General features: G+C 37.2%; 1 protein-coding gene across 1 annotated transcript; it reads right to left on the bottom strand.

Moving 5' to 3' along the window:
* Positions 1 to 3,499: 3,499 nt before the first annotated feature.
* On the bottom strand, positions 3,500 to 6,964 carry LOC145101285 (Prolyl oligopeptidase family protein). The gene is made up of 9 exons (XM_079038464.1): positions 6,514 to 6,964; positions 6,259 to 6,422; positions 5,966 to 6,188; positions 5,734 to 5,882; positions 5,439 to 5,638; positions 5,228 to 5,362; positions 5,007 to 5,135; positions 3,948 to 4,690; positions 3,500 to 3,861 (listed from the first exon to the last, which is right to left on the bottom strand). Exons 1-9 carry the CDS (start codon positions 6,936 to 6,938, stop codon positions 3,669 to 3,671), a joined length of 2,361 nt encoding a protein of 786 aa, XP_078894590.1. The 5' UTR covers positions 6,939 to 6,964; the 3' UTR covers positions 3,500 to 3,668.
* Between the last annotated feature and the right edge of the window lie 8,676 nt (positions 6,965 to 15,640).

The following is a 15,640-nucleotide window of genomic DNA, read 5'->3' as shown; positions in this document are numbered from 1 at the left end:
ACGTATCAACAGCATTGCAGATATTTAATCATATAAGTATCTAAAAATTAAACCATATATTATCCTTAAATAATCACCTTCCTATTTGCATTACAACGTCTGCTCAACTCCAAAACTAACACTTCCGACGTATATAAATATAGCCACGCAAGGGCTAATTAATCATTGATCATATCCGACTTCACATTCTACTTCCTATAGAGATTTCATTGAAAGTCTTAAATTCAAAGCAATGGGAAATCTCTTGGCACCGGATGCAAAAGGAAGAAACAAGCGTGCCCATTCTGCTTTTATGGGATATGAGGATGATGATACTGATGAATACTATCTACATGCCGGGGAGGATGAGGAAGAAGAGGATGAGGCTCAAAGAGAATTTTATCGAAAGAAGATCATGGAATTGTATGAAGAAAAGATGAAGAAGTTTGCTCGCGAAGATGCCTTAGCCGAGCAAATTAAGTGTGAAGAAAGAAAAAAGTTGTGGAAACGTCCCACGAAGAAGATAAAGATGGAGCAACCTAAACCTACGACACAGATTGTGAGCAACCAGGTAACCCAGCAGTTGAAACAGTTCATCACCAATAATGAGATGAACGGAATTGAAAGAAAAAAGCGGAAAAGTACTCCAACAGTAGAGAAGAACAAAAAGGTGGAGATTGTGAGGAACAAGATAACCCAGGAGTTGGAAGAGTTCATTACGAATGAGCTGGAGGGGACAGAAGCGAAGGTGGTGATCCAGAAAACCTTGTTCTCAAGTGATCTGAGAAAAAACCAGAACAGGTTGAGTATGCCGATGAAACAACTGAAACCGGATGAATTCTTGAGGAAAAATGAGAAAGAAGATTTGGAGAATGGAATGGAATTGAAGGTGGGATTGTTGGGGCCAAGATTAGAGATGCATGCGAATCCGATGATGTTGAAGATGTGGCATATGAAGAAGACCAAAAACTACGTCCTCAAAACCAACTGGAACGAGTTTGTGATGGCGAATGAAAAGGATTTGGAGATAAACAAAACGATTCAGGTTTGGTCTTTTCGCAGAGAGGAGAAGCTGTGCTTTGCAATTGCATGTTTGGAGAGAGATGTTGACCCTCAAAACGGTGCCGCTTAGTTTTCTATTTCCTTTATTTTGTTCATGGTTATTCAGATTTTTTTTTCTTTATTTGTTCATGGCTATTTGACAATGTACGTAAATTGGTTTCATCTAAACATCGAATTTGATAAAGTAGTTTAACATGGATAGTTGTTTTTAAAAACAAAAGATATAATTGTTGAAAATTATATAGATTTGAAGCATTACGACCATGAAATTGTTCCGGGTGATTAAGATCATGAGAGGGTGACAGGGTGTTAGATTGGAAACGTTTTGTGTTCCACAATAAATAATCAAACATATTTTCAGTTAAAGGAATCATTTGTAGAAAGATATTGTAATTAAAGTAGTTATCTTAAAATAAAATCTACTAGAGTCTAGATATGGGATTTATTGAAGCTATCCACAAAACGAAGTTTTTATTCTAAATAAAATAAAATTCAAATTCAAATTCGGTGGGAAAAAAATCAATATAAATTAAACAAAACATTCGTCATTTTAATCGAATTAATAAAATTTAATGTGAAAAGAAGGTGTTTTTAAAAAATAGTATACATGAATTTTGTAATTAAACAAAATACTAAGCTTTAGAAGGTTGTCGGTAAAGATGATAAAACTTTCTTTTGGAAAGACTGTTGGTTGGGTGACACGACTCTTAAGGAGGAGGGAGTCGTTCCCTCCCAACCCACTGAACCCACTGTCACATTAATTTTTGTCTTTTATTTTTCTTCATCTTTTCCAACCCACAACATATAAAAATCCTATCTTTTTGAACCCACTCAATTTAAAAAAATACAAAACAACTAAGGTACAAGTTTTAAAACACATAGTACAAGAGAAAATAAGAAAGACGGAGTAGAGAGAGATGATGAAGTAGGTTAGTGAAACCAATCAACCCACTCGTTGAAGTGGGAATGGTACCGCCGACAACTCTATTGCTAATTAAGATTTTACATTTGATTGTTTTGTATTTTTTTTAATTGAGTGGGTTGAGTGGGTTCGAAAAGATAGGGTTTCCGTGTGTTGTGGGTTCGGAAAGATGAAGAAAAATATAAAAGAAAAAATGATGCGGCAGTGGGATTAGTGAGTTGGGAGGGAATGACTCCCTCCACCCTTAAAGAGATTTTTACTAACATCTGTGTAATTGATAGGAAGAAAAATTGTTTAGTGGGGGGAGAAGATTGTTAGGGAGGAGGGAGTCGTTCCCACCGAACCCATTGAACCCACTATCATATCAGATTTTCTCTTTGATTTTTCTTCATCTTTCCCAACCCACAACACACGGAAATCTTATCTTTCTCAACTCACTCAATTAAAAAAAAAATACTAAACAACTAAGTTACAAGTCTTAAAACACATGGTACAAGAGAAAATAAGAGAGAGAAAGTAGATAGAGAGGATGAAGTGGGTTCGTGAAACCAATTAAACAACCCGCCGAAGAGGGAGTGGTACTGGTGGTAACTCTATTGCTAATTAAGATTTTACCTTGATTATTTTGTATATTTTTTTAATTGAGTGGGTTGAGAAAGATAGGATTTCCATATGTTGTGGGTTCGGAAAGATAAAGAAAAATCAAAGAGAAAAGTTGATGTGGCAGCGGATTCAGTAAGTTCGGTGGGTTCAATGGGAACGACTCCCTCCTCCCTTAGTGGGGATGGAAAAATCTCTCTTTAATGTTTGGATTGATCAAGACATCTTAGGAGGGGGCATGAGTATAAACAATTTTATGATTTGACTAACTTGTTGGATGATTTTCAATTTTATGATGGGCGGGGCAAGTAGCTACGGAATGGCGATGGAAGAAATGGTTTCTCTGTTAAATCTTTTTGTTATCTTATGTCTAAAAACGTTGGTGAAGATTGCTTGAATCCTGGGTGTCCTTAAAGGTCAATTGTTTTTTTTTTGGCGATCATTTAGAAACAAAATTCTCACTTCTGTGAATCTAATCAAGCATGGTGTTCAAATTTCCTCCTCAGTTTATCTCTTCTGTCATGTACATGATGAATGCACGGATCATGTCTTATTCTCATGTTCTTCTTTTGTTTTTGTCGTATGGAGATGGATGGTGGTCATGTCTTCTTGTTTGCAGATGCAACCCTCTACTAAACATGGACCAGACGGATTGAGGCATACCATGCCGGTTTTTCCAGTTCTTTGACTGGTTGGGCCGGTACAATATTTATTGCGTATGGTACAAATCGATGAAACATATGGTACATTCATTTAGTTGGAAGGTACAACATTCATTGCATATGATATTTTTAACAAAATTATTGAAGGTAGATCCCTTATTGTTTTCGCAATACACAATTGCCCTAGAGGAAAGAGGTTAAAGACTAGTCAACCATCATGATTCACTTTAAAAATCTAGAATTATGTGTTTTCCATTTTATAAATCAACCTCCATGCCCAAAACACAATTCTTGTTTAATCACATTCATAATCATCATCAAAACAACTAAATTACAAAATTGGTTATTCTTGTGATTTCTATCCAAGTATTAATCAAGTTTCCTGATTCCATATCTCTAGAAACTTCATTATATATATATTTTGATTTCGATTACAATCCATTTTAACTAAATTGACCCATAACCTTCATCAAGAAAGCATAATCATACGCCATTTCCTCACAATGACCAAAACGCCCTCCTTCACCAAAGTGGCCCCCACTCATATTCGTCTTCAGAATCACCAAACGAGAGCAATTGGCACATGTCCTTTCTCTTACTCTCGACACGTATTTCACACCTTCCCACACTCCCACTCTACAAACAAAATATTTTACACATCAATTCAAAATAAAAAAAAAAATAAAAAAGTCTCTCCTACTTAATTCAAAATAACTTTTTACCTCGAGTCATGAAATGATGATGTCACAAGCATTGAAGGATAACAGACTCCTCTACGTATATTATCATAAGGAGAATACTTCATAATTAAATTGAAATCTAATTCCTTCTGAGGATTTCCAAATTCTTCATAGTCTAATAATGTAAGTGGTAAACTTGGATCCAATAATGTATTGCACACATCGACAAATGGAACCTTTAAAATGGCAGCTCTGAATAACTCTGGATTCATATTAATGGCTGCAGCAACAAGAAAACCTCCAGCACTATGTCCAATAGCACCAAGTTGGTTTTTACAAACATACCCCTCTTTTATTAAATATTCTCCACATGAAACAAAATCATATATTGAATTCAATTTGTTCATTCCACTTCCACGTTTATGCCATGACACATCATCACCACCACCACCACCTCTGACATCAGCAAATGCAACCACCCAACCACGATCAAGTAAACTCAATCTTTCAGAACACCAACTTTTGTCCAAAACTTCTCCATATGATCCATACCCATGAAGAATCCCACACGATTCGCCTTTTTTATGTGCTTTATGTGAATACAAGATTGTTAAAGGAATTATAGTTCCATCATGGGAAATCACTTCTTTTCTTTCACAAGAATATGTTTCTGAAACATTCAACCATTCGTGTTCTTCATTTGAAGAAATTCCCAATACTTTCTCTTGGTGAACAATAGAGAAAGTTCTTCGTGACATGTCATAGTCAACGATCAAATCGGGCATCTACAGTTGACAACATGAAGTAGTATCTTTAGAATGATATTGTTAATAACATATGATTGTATAAGGTCACACCTTTATCAAGTAGTCACTTATTGAATATTTATTAGAATTCGATAATTAATAAATATTATCGACTCTTGTATTTAATTGGGAATTATTATTTATATGACAACAATGTTTTTGATAGTATAACTAATTATTATATCATAAGATATGATTTAATATGTTGTGTACAAGTTTTTGGACCTTTACAAGTTCGTTTATATAATGCATATAAACTATAGAGGATGTTCTTCTTGAACGATAAAATTTATACCACTGGGGATGAAAGCACAACTCGGTATACTGAATTCATGAAGTCATGATTTGACCCTGGAAGAACACTACATGAGTTTGATGGAAAAGGGAAATACCAAGGATCAAGATCATCGATTCCCATTTCTTTCTGCAATAAATAAATAAAAAAACTCAAAAATCTTGAAAATGCATAAAGATCTTATAATCAACAAACATGATATGGGGTTTATGTAATTATACCTCATCATTGGATTGAATAGGCATTTTGATTGAACAAATTACAGGGGAATCCTTTTTGTTGAGGTAAAGTACTATATGCTCATCGAAAATATCCATGTCTTGTATTCCACTACCTTTACTTGGTATAATTATTTTCTAAAAAAACAAAAAGTTCCCACTTAATCACAACAACAAAGAAACTGCTAAATGGAATATGAGTAGAAAGAAAAACCTGCCAATTAGCTAAGTGTATATCCTTAACATGGCATCGAGCCAAGTAATAATTTGTATCAAATAACTCCTTTTGAGATGCATTTGTTAGAATATAGAAGAATCCTTTATGATGTTCCAAAAAAAATTGTACACCAGAAACACGAGTATGCACTTTTTGTAAACCATCTTGTGGGTTATTTGCATCTATTATGTACACCTGTATTTCAAATTTACAATCATCAAGATTCAAAATAAACCATGAAAAGAAAAAAAAAAGTATATACAAATTAATTGATTTAGATAAGTTCCTTCCTCTGATGAAGTCCTTGTGTTCGAATTCACAGTTATGAATTTTCCATCTTTTGTACTCGTGATGTCTACACAAAAGCTCGGATCATTTTCTGTATACACCATGACATCACTTTCATGATCTAATTTTGATCCCAATGTTGTGTAGTGTACCCTGTTTTTTGTGACATTTATTAGTAAAGATGACTAAAATTCAAACAATATAAATGGTTTTATGAAAAAAAAAAAAAAAATTGCCTATAAGGTCGTTGGCTTTGATCACATAGTGTATAAAACAACGTATGGCTATCTTGAGCCCATGCCAAGCTAACAACATTTTCAACTCTTAATGAAGGAATATGGGTCCCACTTTGAAGATCCTTAACTTGAAGAAGAAAGTGTTCTTCACCAGTTACATCAATGGTGTATGCTAGAAAATTGTGATCAGGTGATACTCTACATGTACCCACATGAACATACCCTGAAAATATGCAATTAGAGATATGCAAGTATTTCTCAAGATTTAAGAAAGGGGTAAACAGTAAACTTACCATGTTTTTTTGCAATTTCATTCCAATCAAGTAAAATTTGTTCATTTGAAGATCTGATTGTTGTATAATTGATCACACGCTTTACCCAATTTGTATTTTCGATAGCCAACTTCCGACATAAAATGGGGTATTCTTTTTCCTCTGGTATATATTGATAATACAACCTAATTAACACCACACTCAAAGTAGGTATTTTGTCAATTGGTGTATAAAATGGGTTAGCTTGAGACAAATAAAGCCAGATGAGGGTTTTACCAGGGGCCCCAACGTTCAGGTGGAGTGGAAATCTGACCAGGCAATCGGCTAATCATCTCGGAGAATAGATTTTGTTGCAGGTTTCGGGTATCCGCCATGAACGCTTCCGAATAAGCGTTCTCATGGTGAAGGTGTTTGAGGAAATTAGGGTCATTGGTGTTAGACATCCAGTGATATGAATCTTCCCATGAAACCCCATGAGCTGAGACTTTGAATGGAACTTTCTTAGCTACTGGCGGCGGTTGTGATGATTGTAGCGGTGGCGGGTCTGTTTGGTGGCAGAGTGAAGATAAGAAGTAGGTGTTTATGTTGCTAATGGGGTAAGTGAAGGGTAGTAATTTATTGGTTTTTCTGATTGATCTCAAGAAGATCAAAGAAGCCATGGAAATGGTTCGGGCGAGGTCCGCAATAACCATCAGGTTCATGATTTAGGAGAAACCGAAGTTTTGTTAATTGCAAGTCGGTACCCAAATTATGCATTTGGTCCCTATTTTTTAAATTATGCATTTAGTTTCTATTTTTAAAAATTAACTGAACCGTATTTCATACCGTTAAAAGTTCCACGATACTATCTTGCCCCTTCTTTTTTCCTTATTAATTTATTTTTCAATTGTTTTTAATTTATTTTTTATTTATTATAATTCTTAGAAAATAACGTCTTAAATTGGTTCCAAGTTACAACCCCCAACCATCGACCACCTCTGACCACCGGTCATCTCCGGCAACCAACTACCTCCGGTTATCAGCCATCTCTGGCCACTAGTCACCTCTGACAAACACCACCATTCACCACCAAAATAAAAATAGAAATTGGAAATTAAACCCGGAAATCAAACCTAAGTTGTAACACCCTGTTTGAAAGTACTCGGTTGGGTCTCGAGGACTAAAAGGTAGGGGAGATTCGGTCTTTTATGGGTCTCGGGTTTTATCCGGGAATTTTTAGACTTGGAGGTGTCGATGGGAGCGTAGGGTTTCCCGCCACCTTTCCATGGATATAAAGTTCGTCGGAAACGGACTTAAAATGAAGGAGTTATGACACTCTGAAGCTTTTGTCGATTCTAGCCCCTAATGGAAATTGGTGACAAGAAGATCCCATGCATGCAAGGTGGCTGGCGAGGGTACGCCCAGCATAGGTGGAGTAAGCGGTCGCGGGTGATTGGAGACGTATGCCCAGCGTACGAGGAGTACGCCCAACGTACACTCAGAGTCCCTAAACCCTAATTTTTAGGGTGTACCACTATATAAAGAACATGATACCCTTTAGGGTCAGCCTCCTTCTCATCCTTAGACAGTTTTCACGAAACCCTAATCCTCTTTGAGTATTCTTGGAGCTTGGAAGGTTTTGTGAGAGCATTTTGGTGTTTTGGATCCACTCTTCAAGGAAGCAAAGGTCAAGGCAAGGTGTTGGTGCAAAAGAGAAGGTTCAGATCTGGGATTGTTGCTTCACTACAGATCTTTTCAAGGTATAAAGTCATGAGCTTGATGATTAATCTCTTAGATCTCTCTTAGGATGAGTTTATGGACTCTTTTGGTCCCAAGAATGGACCTTTATTGTGAAATCTCGTTTGTGAGCTTAGGGTTGCCACTCAGAGCTAAAAGGGTCCCATAAGCAGTAAAGTCTCCATTTTGAATGTCTAAATGGGTTCATGCATGAGATCTAGCCCTTTGTCATGGAAGTAGAACATCATTTTTGGAGTTTGGGCTTGTTTGGGCCAAGTAAAGTCACCAAGTCAGTGACTTTATGGATTAAGACGTGGAAAAGGACCAGGATCTGTGATTGTAGCTTCTGAAGTGAAATATTAAGCACTTAATGAGAAATGGACTTAACAGGAGGTTTACGTTGAGCGTATGTGAAGGTACGCCCAGCGTACGCACCACTCAGTCAGTATGCTTAGCGTACGTGGATGTATGCCCCGCGTACTCTGTCAGTTGGGCCTTGTGCTTTTGGGCCATGGCTTGGGTCTTTGGGCCTTAGTAGGCCATCAGAAGTCAGATATTTTAGGCCAAAATTATGTTTGGGCTTAAAGTAAGGCCCATTAGAGGGGTTGGGCCCAATTGAGCAAACTGGACATTAGTGGGCCACTAGTAGGCTTAGAAAGCCTACTTAGTGTTGGGTTCTGTTTTGAGATTTGGGGCCCAGTTGCTAATTGGGTATATTGATCGGTATTGATGGATCGGGAAGTGGGCGAGGCAGCAGCTAAGCATTTCTTCAGGAAGCTTCTGCATTCGAGGTGAGTCCTCTCACCATACCAATGGGTCTAAGGCACCAAGTCCGACCCATTTTACGATAGTTAGTATACTTATTGTGTAGATAGCCTTCAGGGCTAGTGGTAGAGATAGCCGTTATGGCTAAGGGTAGAGATAACCTTTGTGGCTGATGGTCGAGATAGCTTTGTAGTTGATTGATATGCATTAGGTGGTAGAGGTAGATTTATAGCTATTGGTTATGTGTTATGTGGTAAAGGTAGCTTTCATAGCTAACATGTTATGTGGTTTGTGTGTGGGGTATGCTCTCGGGAACTCACTAATCTTTGTGCTTACATGTTTGTTTATGGTTTCAGGTACTTCATATTCTAAGGGAAAGGGCAAGGCGTGATGGCGTGGCGTGCACTCTCTCGCAAATACTTTATGGGACACTCTGATGTTTGGAATAAAAGTTGTATTGATTTATGTTTTGAAAACAATTATAACTGGATTTATTAATATATGAGAATATGTTTGCTTATTCAAAAATGAAATATTTATTATGACAATTGGGTCGTTACATAAATCTAATCCTACATCTAAAAGAGATTTGAAATATGAGTCTTGTCCCCTAAATTCCTGTTAACAAATCCCATAAATCTTTTCAGAAATGAGAGTTGATGGTTGTGGCCGGTATCTCGAAGACCAAATTCTTCTCCGACCAGACCTCGCCTCACCCCCTTTGTCGCCTCACCCCCTTTGTCTTCTTCTTCTTCTTCTTCTTCTTCTTTATACCCTAGGTGACCTTATATTTGAGGGTGTGATTTATTTCAGGAAATATGGAAAGCCGCAGTGGGTGTGATTTAATTCTCCGAAACCACCACTCAGAAGCGTGATTTAATCCACAATGTGCAAATCCATAGTGTGCAGATCTACGAACGGAGAAGCGAGATGAGTTATTTCACGAATGTAAATCTGCAAGCCCTAAATTGCACGAAATGGCGGCGCACAGGTGGTGATAATCGAACGAAGAAGACAATGGTGATGTCGGAGATGGTGGTAAGCGAACCTGCAAATCAAAGGTGATCTAGTAACTCCGGCGATGGAGTTATACACCGGCTTCTCTATCTCGGTATCTACGGCAATGGTGGTGGTGGCGACGACAATCCTATCTCTCTCTCTCCCTCTCTCTCTCTCTTTCTCTCTCTCTCCCCCCCATAGCTCCGATAATATAAGAATGAAGATGAACTGATGATGACGAAGGTTGTGGGTGGAGGTTGAGGTTAAAGGTGTGATGGTGGTGGACCCTATTTTTGTTTTCTTTTAAAATGTCAATAATAAACAAACTAAAAGATAAATCAAAAAAATAAATGAAAAGGGTTACATAGTTATTTTATGTCCATGAGGGACGGTTCAAGTGAGAAAAAACATTATAGGGACGGTTCGAGTTAATTTTTGAAAATAGAGACCGAACATGCCTTTTGAAATGTTTACAAGGGATGAATCGTGTAATTTACTCCAAAAAAAATAATAAAAAATTAAAAATAAATAAACACTTATTAAAAATATTAACCTAAAGTTGAAAAAATGAATTTAAAAGAACTAAGTTTTATAAAACAAAACAAAAATTAAGTTAAACAAAATTTGGTCGTAAAAAAAAGTCTGTGAAAAACCAGAGTAGAGGAGAGATGTATGTTATCTAGCAAAAAAAAAAGAAAAAAGAAAAGAACAGGCCAAAGGAATCAAACCTTGTATTTCCTCTTCCGGATAACATTAATTATAAATACTTACTATCTAGAATTTAAGTGATAAAATTATTGTTCACCTTTCATAATTGCTAGTAGGGATAATTGTTAGTTGGAGGACTTGGCGTATAACCTCTCTGACCGCAGAACTCCAATAAGCTCACATAGTTGCTCCGCATGTTACTACTTGGTCTTAGAGTAGATCAATATATCATCAATAAAAATGATCATTTATCGATCCAACTTTGGCTGCATACCCTGTTCATGAGATCCATGAACGTTGTCGGTGCACTGGTGAGTCCGAAAGGCATCATCACGAACTCGTAATGACCAAAACGAGTTCTAAAAGTCGTCTTCTGAATATCCTCCTCTATGAATCCGATCTGATGGTTGCTTGACCTCAAATCAATCTTGGAAAACCAAGATGCTCCCTACAACTGATCAAAGAGATCATCAATCCTTAGCAATGGGTAACGGTTCTTCACTGTCAGCTTGTTCCACTCCCAATAATCAATGCATATCCGGTGTGAACCATCCTTCTTCTTGACAAAAAGGATCGATGCTCCCTATTGAGAGGTACTCGGCTGTATAAACTCCTTCCCAACAGCTCCTGAAACTGAGAGGATAACTCCTGCATCTCAGGTGGCGCAAGGCGATATGGCTCCTTCACAATCGAGACAACACCATGGATCAGATCGATCCCAAACTCAACCTGCCTCTCGTGAGGCACACTAGGTAGATTATCTGGAAAAAACATCGGGAAAATCCCTTACAAACAGAACATCGGAGACTGACCTCTTCCTCTTAACCCGCATGTCGACCACATATGCAAGATAATCCAAACAACCATGTTGAAGACACTGTCTCGCCCTGACAGCAAAACAAAAAGCAAAACCCACTCTAGTACCCTCGCCATAAATTATAAATACTCCCCCACGAGGGTCTCGAAATATCACCAACTGTCGCTCACAATTAATCACACCCCTAAACCGACTGAGCCAGTCCATACACACAATAACGCAAACATCCCCCATTGCAATAGGAATCAGATCGATTGGAAACTCGACACCAAAAGTCTCTAATACACAACCTCAATAAACATCAGAGGACAAATCATGTGATCGTCCGGGATAACCACTCTCTACGGTCGGTCCAAAGGCTCACATGGAACATTAAAGCACCAACTGAAAGATGTCGACACAAACGACTGACTAGCACCTGAGACGAATAACACTAAACCAAGTACAAAATTCAAAAGAAACGTACCTAACAAAATCAAAAAATTATAATCATGAATAAAGTAAAACAACATTAATATAAATGAACACATGCCAACGATGACGTTTAGTGTCGCCATGGTCTCCTCTATTGTCAACTCAAAAGCTCTCCCCCAGGCCTTTGGGGCCTTAGCCTTCCCCTGACAGCCATCATTAATGTGCAGGGTTGTAGGAGCAGGATTATGAACTGGACTTGATGTAAGTAGTGGACAATCGGCCTTCACATGAATTTTTTGGTTGCAGTTGAATCAAAATCGAAGACCTAACAGACAATCCCTTGCAAAGTGTCCCTCCTTTCCACACTTATAGCATACCGTCTTTGTCTAACAAGGACCCTCATGACCCTTACCTCACTTGCTACAAGTGTGGACCCTATGACCTCTTGGTCTCGAATCAGCAGGCTTGAATCACTTAGTCGTTGGTTGCGACTGCACTAGCCTCATGTCTCTCTGGTGCGTCTCCACCTTAGCCTCTCTCACCTGTGTCTCCAGCTCAAGCTCTCTCTTCATGGAATTGGTCTGCAACTCATCTAATGTCTGCACTAGGTGTTCTCACGAACTATCGAATATCCTTTTCCAGTATGCTCAAGAATCGGGTCATCCGCACCTGCTTAGAGGATGCGTACACAAGGTAAAATATAGCTGTACCGTGAAACATCCTGGTGATATCAGTCACTATCTCTATTGTATGTCTGAACGACAAGAACTCCTTGTACAGTCGTTCCCTCCCCACCAATGGCACAAACTCAACACGGAACATCTTAGTAAACTGATCCCAAGTCACAACGGAAAGATCCAATGGAGAATAATCTTTTGTCACAAACTTCCACCAGTCTTTCGCTCCCACGCGAAAAAGGTTCGGCGCGAAACAAAGCTTTAGGTTCTCTGGGCATGAACAAGTGTAGAAGCATCCCTCAACATTGGAGATCCATCTCATAGCAACAATCAGGTCCTTAACCCTGTTGAACTTAGGAGGCTTTGTGTTGCTGAATTCCCAGTATAACATCAAATTACCTCCATGTGGTCTAACAGCAACAACAGCTGCAGTGGCTACGATAGCAACAACCTCAGTGACGACAACATCGTCAAACAACTCAATCATAGCAGTCTTGATAAACCCAAACATCTTTTGAATAGTCTCCCTAATTGTCGCGACCACTTCAGCGACAACAATCCTACGGATCTCATTATCACTAATACCCGGCCGCTCTGGGTCGCTGGAACCTAAACCTCGGGTAGCTATTGCTATATTGAAACACACAAGGAAAAGTTCAAAACTAGAAAAATTGTACACATACATAATACACTCCCATGAGTTCCTTAGTACCCCAGGATTCTTCCTGAATCGCATACGGATCCCGTGCTTTTAGTAGTACGACCCCGTACTACCTTCCACACATATCCATAGTTGATTCAGGTTGTCCTCCTAAAGCCCTAAGCCACTAACTCACTATAAGATAGGTGTATCCACACACACACACACACACCTAAGGGTCCTACAAGACCACAAATAAGCACCTAGACACTCATTCTAGGTTCCTTCTTGACCATCCCTAGAATGAAGGGGGTTGGACGAAAATTCTCTTTAGATAAAGGGAATTTCGTTCTTAGCCTATCCCACCCCACATGGATGGAAGGATAAAACCCTAGGAGGTACACAAGGCTATAAATAGGGCCTTAAGGATTCATTCCTCCTGTCCTTGCTCATATTTTGGCTTAAGTATTCGCCACCTTCTTTCTCCCTCATTATGGAAGAACTTTTCGTTAGTTCATCCCTCCTAGTTTAATATTTGTTTCTACTCTTTTGAGTTCATTGGGTGTGAACCAAGAGAGGGATTCTAGTTTGGATCCTCATCATCCAAACTAGGTGGCACACACAAGGAGTCAAGCTCGAAGATCATTAGCTGCTAAAGAGGTTAGTATTCTTCCTTGTATTTTCGGATTTCATAGGGTAGAAATAATAGTATGAAGCCATAGATCCTTAGGTTGCATGTACACTTAGGTAAATCATTTTGTTGTTTCGATTCTTCCGCTGCTTAGTTATAGAGTGTATTTGACGCATGTATTACCTAACAGATAGATGGTCGAATAAATGATTCTAACTCAAGTCCACAACCAAACAAGGAACATGAAGTAAGGCTAAACCAAACATTCTAATGCTATAAAACCCTAACTGTGTACAATCCTAAAGCATGCATACATCAATTAACAATCTTAGTAAAAAAAAATGAAAGAAAAATATAAAATAAATATCCTAAGGGTATTACAGATATTTTAGTTTACAGAGGGACCAAATCCACAACGAAGCTAGCTGAAAAGGACCACGAAGCATAAAAAAAAAATTAGGATTTGGACCAAAATCCAAAAAATACATACCATAGGGACCATTTTTATAGTTTTGTCTTAATTAAATATTGATTTAAAACCAAGAGTTGTGATAATGGACGCTTTTACAATATTTTTTTTGATTTGATAGGTAAATGCATATAATTTTCTTCCAACATTCTCTAGCTATTAGCATGTTTAAAAATCCAAGAGTAACAAAGATTATTTTGAATTGTATGTAGCCATTTTTTTCATGAGAATCACAAGAGCTAATGCTATTGTAAAAGACTAGTTGATTTTGAGGTGATGAGTCCAGGCCAATGTTGCAGCATAGGTGATTTCCAACCAATTGTATTAGTTTATCCTTAGAGGGTGTTTGGCTAAACTTATTTAAGTTTTTTTTTTCAAGTTTATTACTAGTTTCACACCGTATAAACTAAAAACTAAAAACTAAAAAGGGTGTTTGGATATGAATAGCTTATCAATATGTCATACTGAAAATAAGTTAAAATCTATAAGTAAGTCTCACTTAACTTATTAGCTTATAAGTTATAAGCTATAAATTAAAAAGTGTTTATAAAACATACGCTTAACCAAATACCCCTAGATGCTTATCTCAATATAAGGTATTGTTTGTTTTTTGAAAAAAAAAAAAAAAACTTCTTCAAACCTTTTATTGTTGCGCGACGCAGCACACGCGCAACATTTTTCATCTCGCAGCTATTTGTTTTTTAGAAGTCTTCGGAGTCAAAAAGTTCTGCGCGTGCTCTGTTTGACACATCACTTGTACTGCCTCTTCCAACACCTTTTTTTTCTTGCTGTAATTTTGATTATATGTTGTTGAAATTTTATTTCACTTTTTTTTCGTTTTTTTTGTTTATTCTTGTTGATTTTTTTTCGTATTTTTATATTCAATAATGATAATTTCTTAATGAAATATCATTATTTTTTACTAAAGTATCTTTATTTTTTTGTTGAAATATCATTATTTCTTACTGAAATATCATTAATTTTTGCCGAAATGCTATATATTATTAAATTTTATGTATTAAAAATTTATTTTCGGTTTATAAAATTAGTTTATTTTAATTTTTTTAATATTTGCAGCAGTATGCAGATGTTAAAAAAACAAACACGCTTATTATTACAGTTTGCAGCCGTTTGGTCCACCACTTCTATTGCAGAGGGTTGCAGAGGTGATCCGCAGACTACATGAATTTTTGCTTCAAAAAATTAAACAACACCGAAGTATTTAACTTTTTATTTATTTGTGAGAAACAATTTTAAGGACTCGAGCCGGCCATTAGAACTCCTAGTCATAGAAAGATATGGGTTTACTATTTTTTTAGTTGAAGTCAAATTTGCATCCAAACTCGAATTGTATTTTGTTAGAATATCCAAGAATTTATAGCCCACAACACATATATTGGTCTATTAGACAATTACAAGAACGATAAGAATTCACATTTTGTTAAGCTGACAATTCCTTGCTACATTTCCTAGTAGCTATAAATAGATGAGAATCCATGGTTCTCAAGTTCGAGAATGACCGTAACTTTTTTTTTTTTTTTCATTGATATATAAGTTAAATAGAAAT

The sequence above is a fragment of the Lactuca serriola genome, chromosome 4 (assembly GCF_051521515.1).
Source record: "Lactuca serriola cultivar US96UC23 chromosome 4, Lser_US96UC23_V15, whole genome shotgun sequence".
Lineage (NCBI taxonomy): Eukaryota > Viridiplantae > Streptophyta > Magnoliopsida > Asterales > Asteraceae > Lactuca > Lactuca serriola.
The sequence above is the reverse complement of the archived record's forward strand: the minus strand, read 5'-3'. Positions and strand labels throughout refer to the sequence as shown.

Excerpts from the sequence above, each read along its gene's own strand:
- LOC145101285 (XM_079038464.1), bottom strand. The coding sequence starts at position 6,938 with ATGAACCTGATGGTTATTGCGGACCTCGCCCGAACCATTTCCATGGCT. Across the intron at positions 5,363-5,438 it reads TACACTTAGCTAATTGGCAG|AAAATAATTATACCAAGTAA; the intron begins GTTTTTCTTTCT and ends TTGTTTTTTTAG. Across the intron at positions 3,862-3,947 it reads TCATCATTTCATGACTCGAG|AGTGGGAGTGTGGGAAGGTG; the intron begins GTAAAAAGTTAT and ends TTTTGTTTGTAG.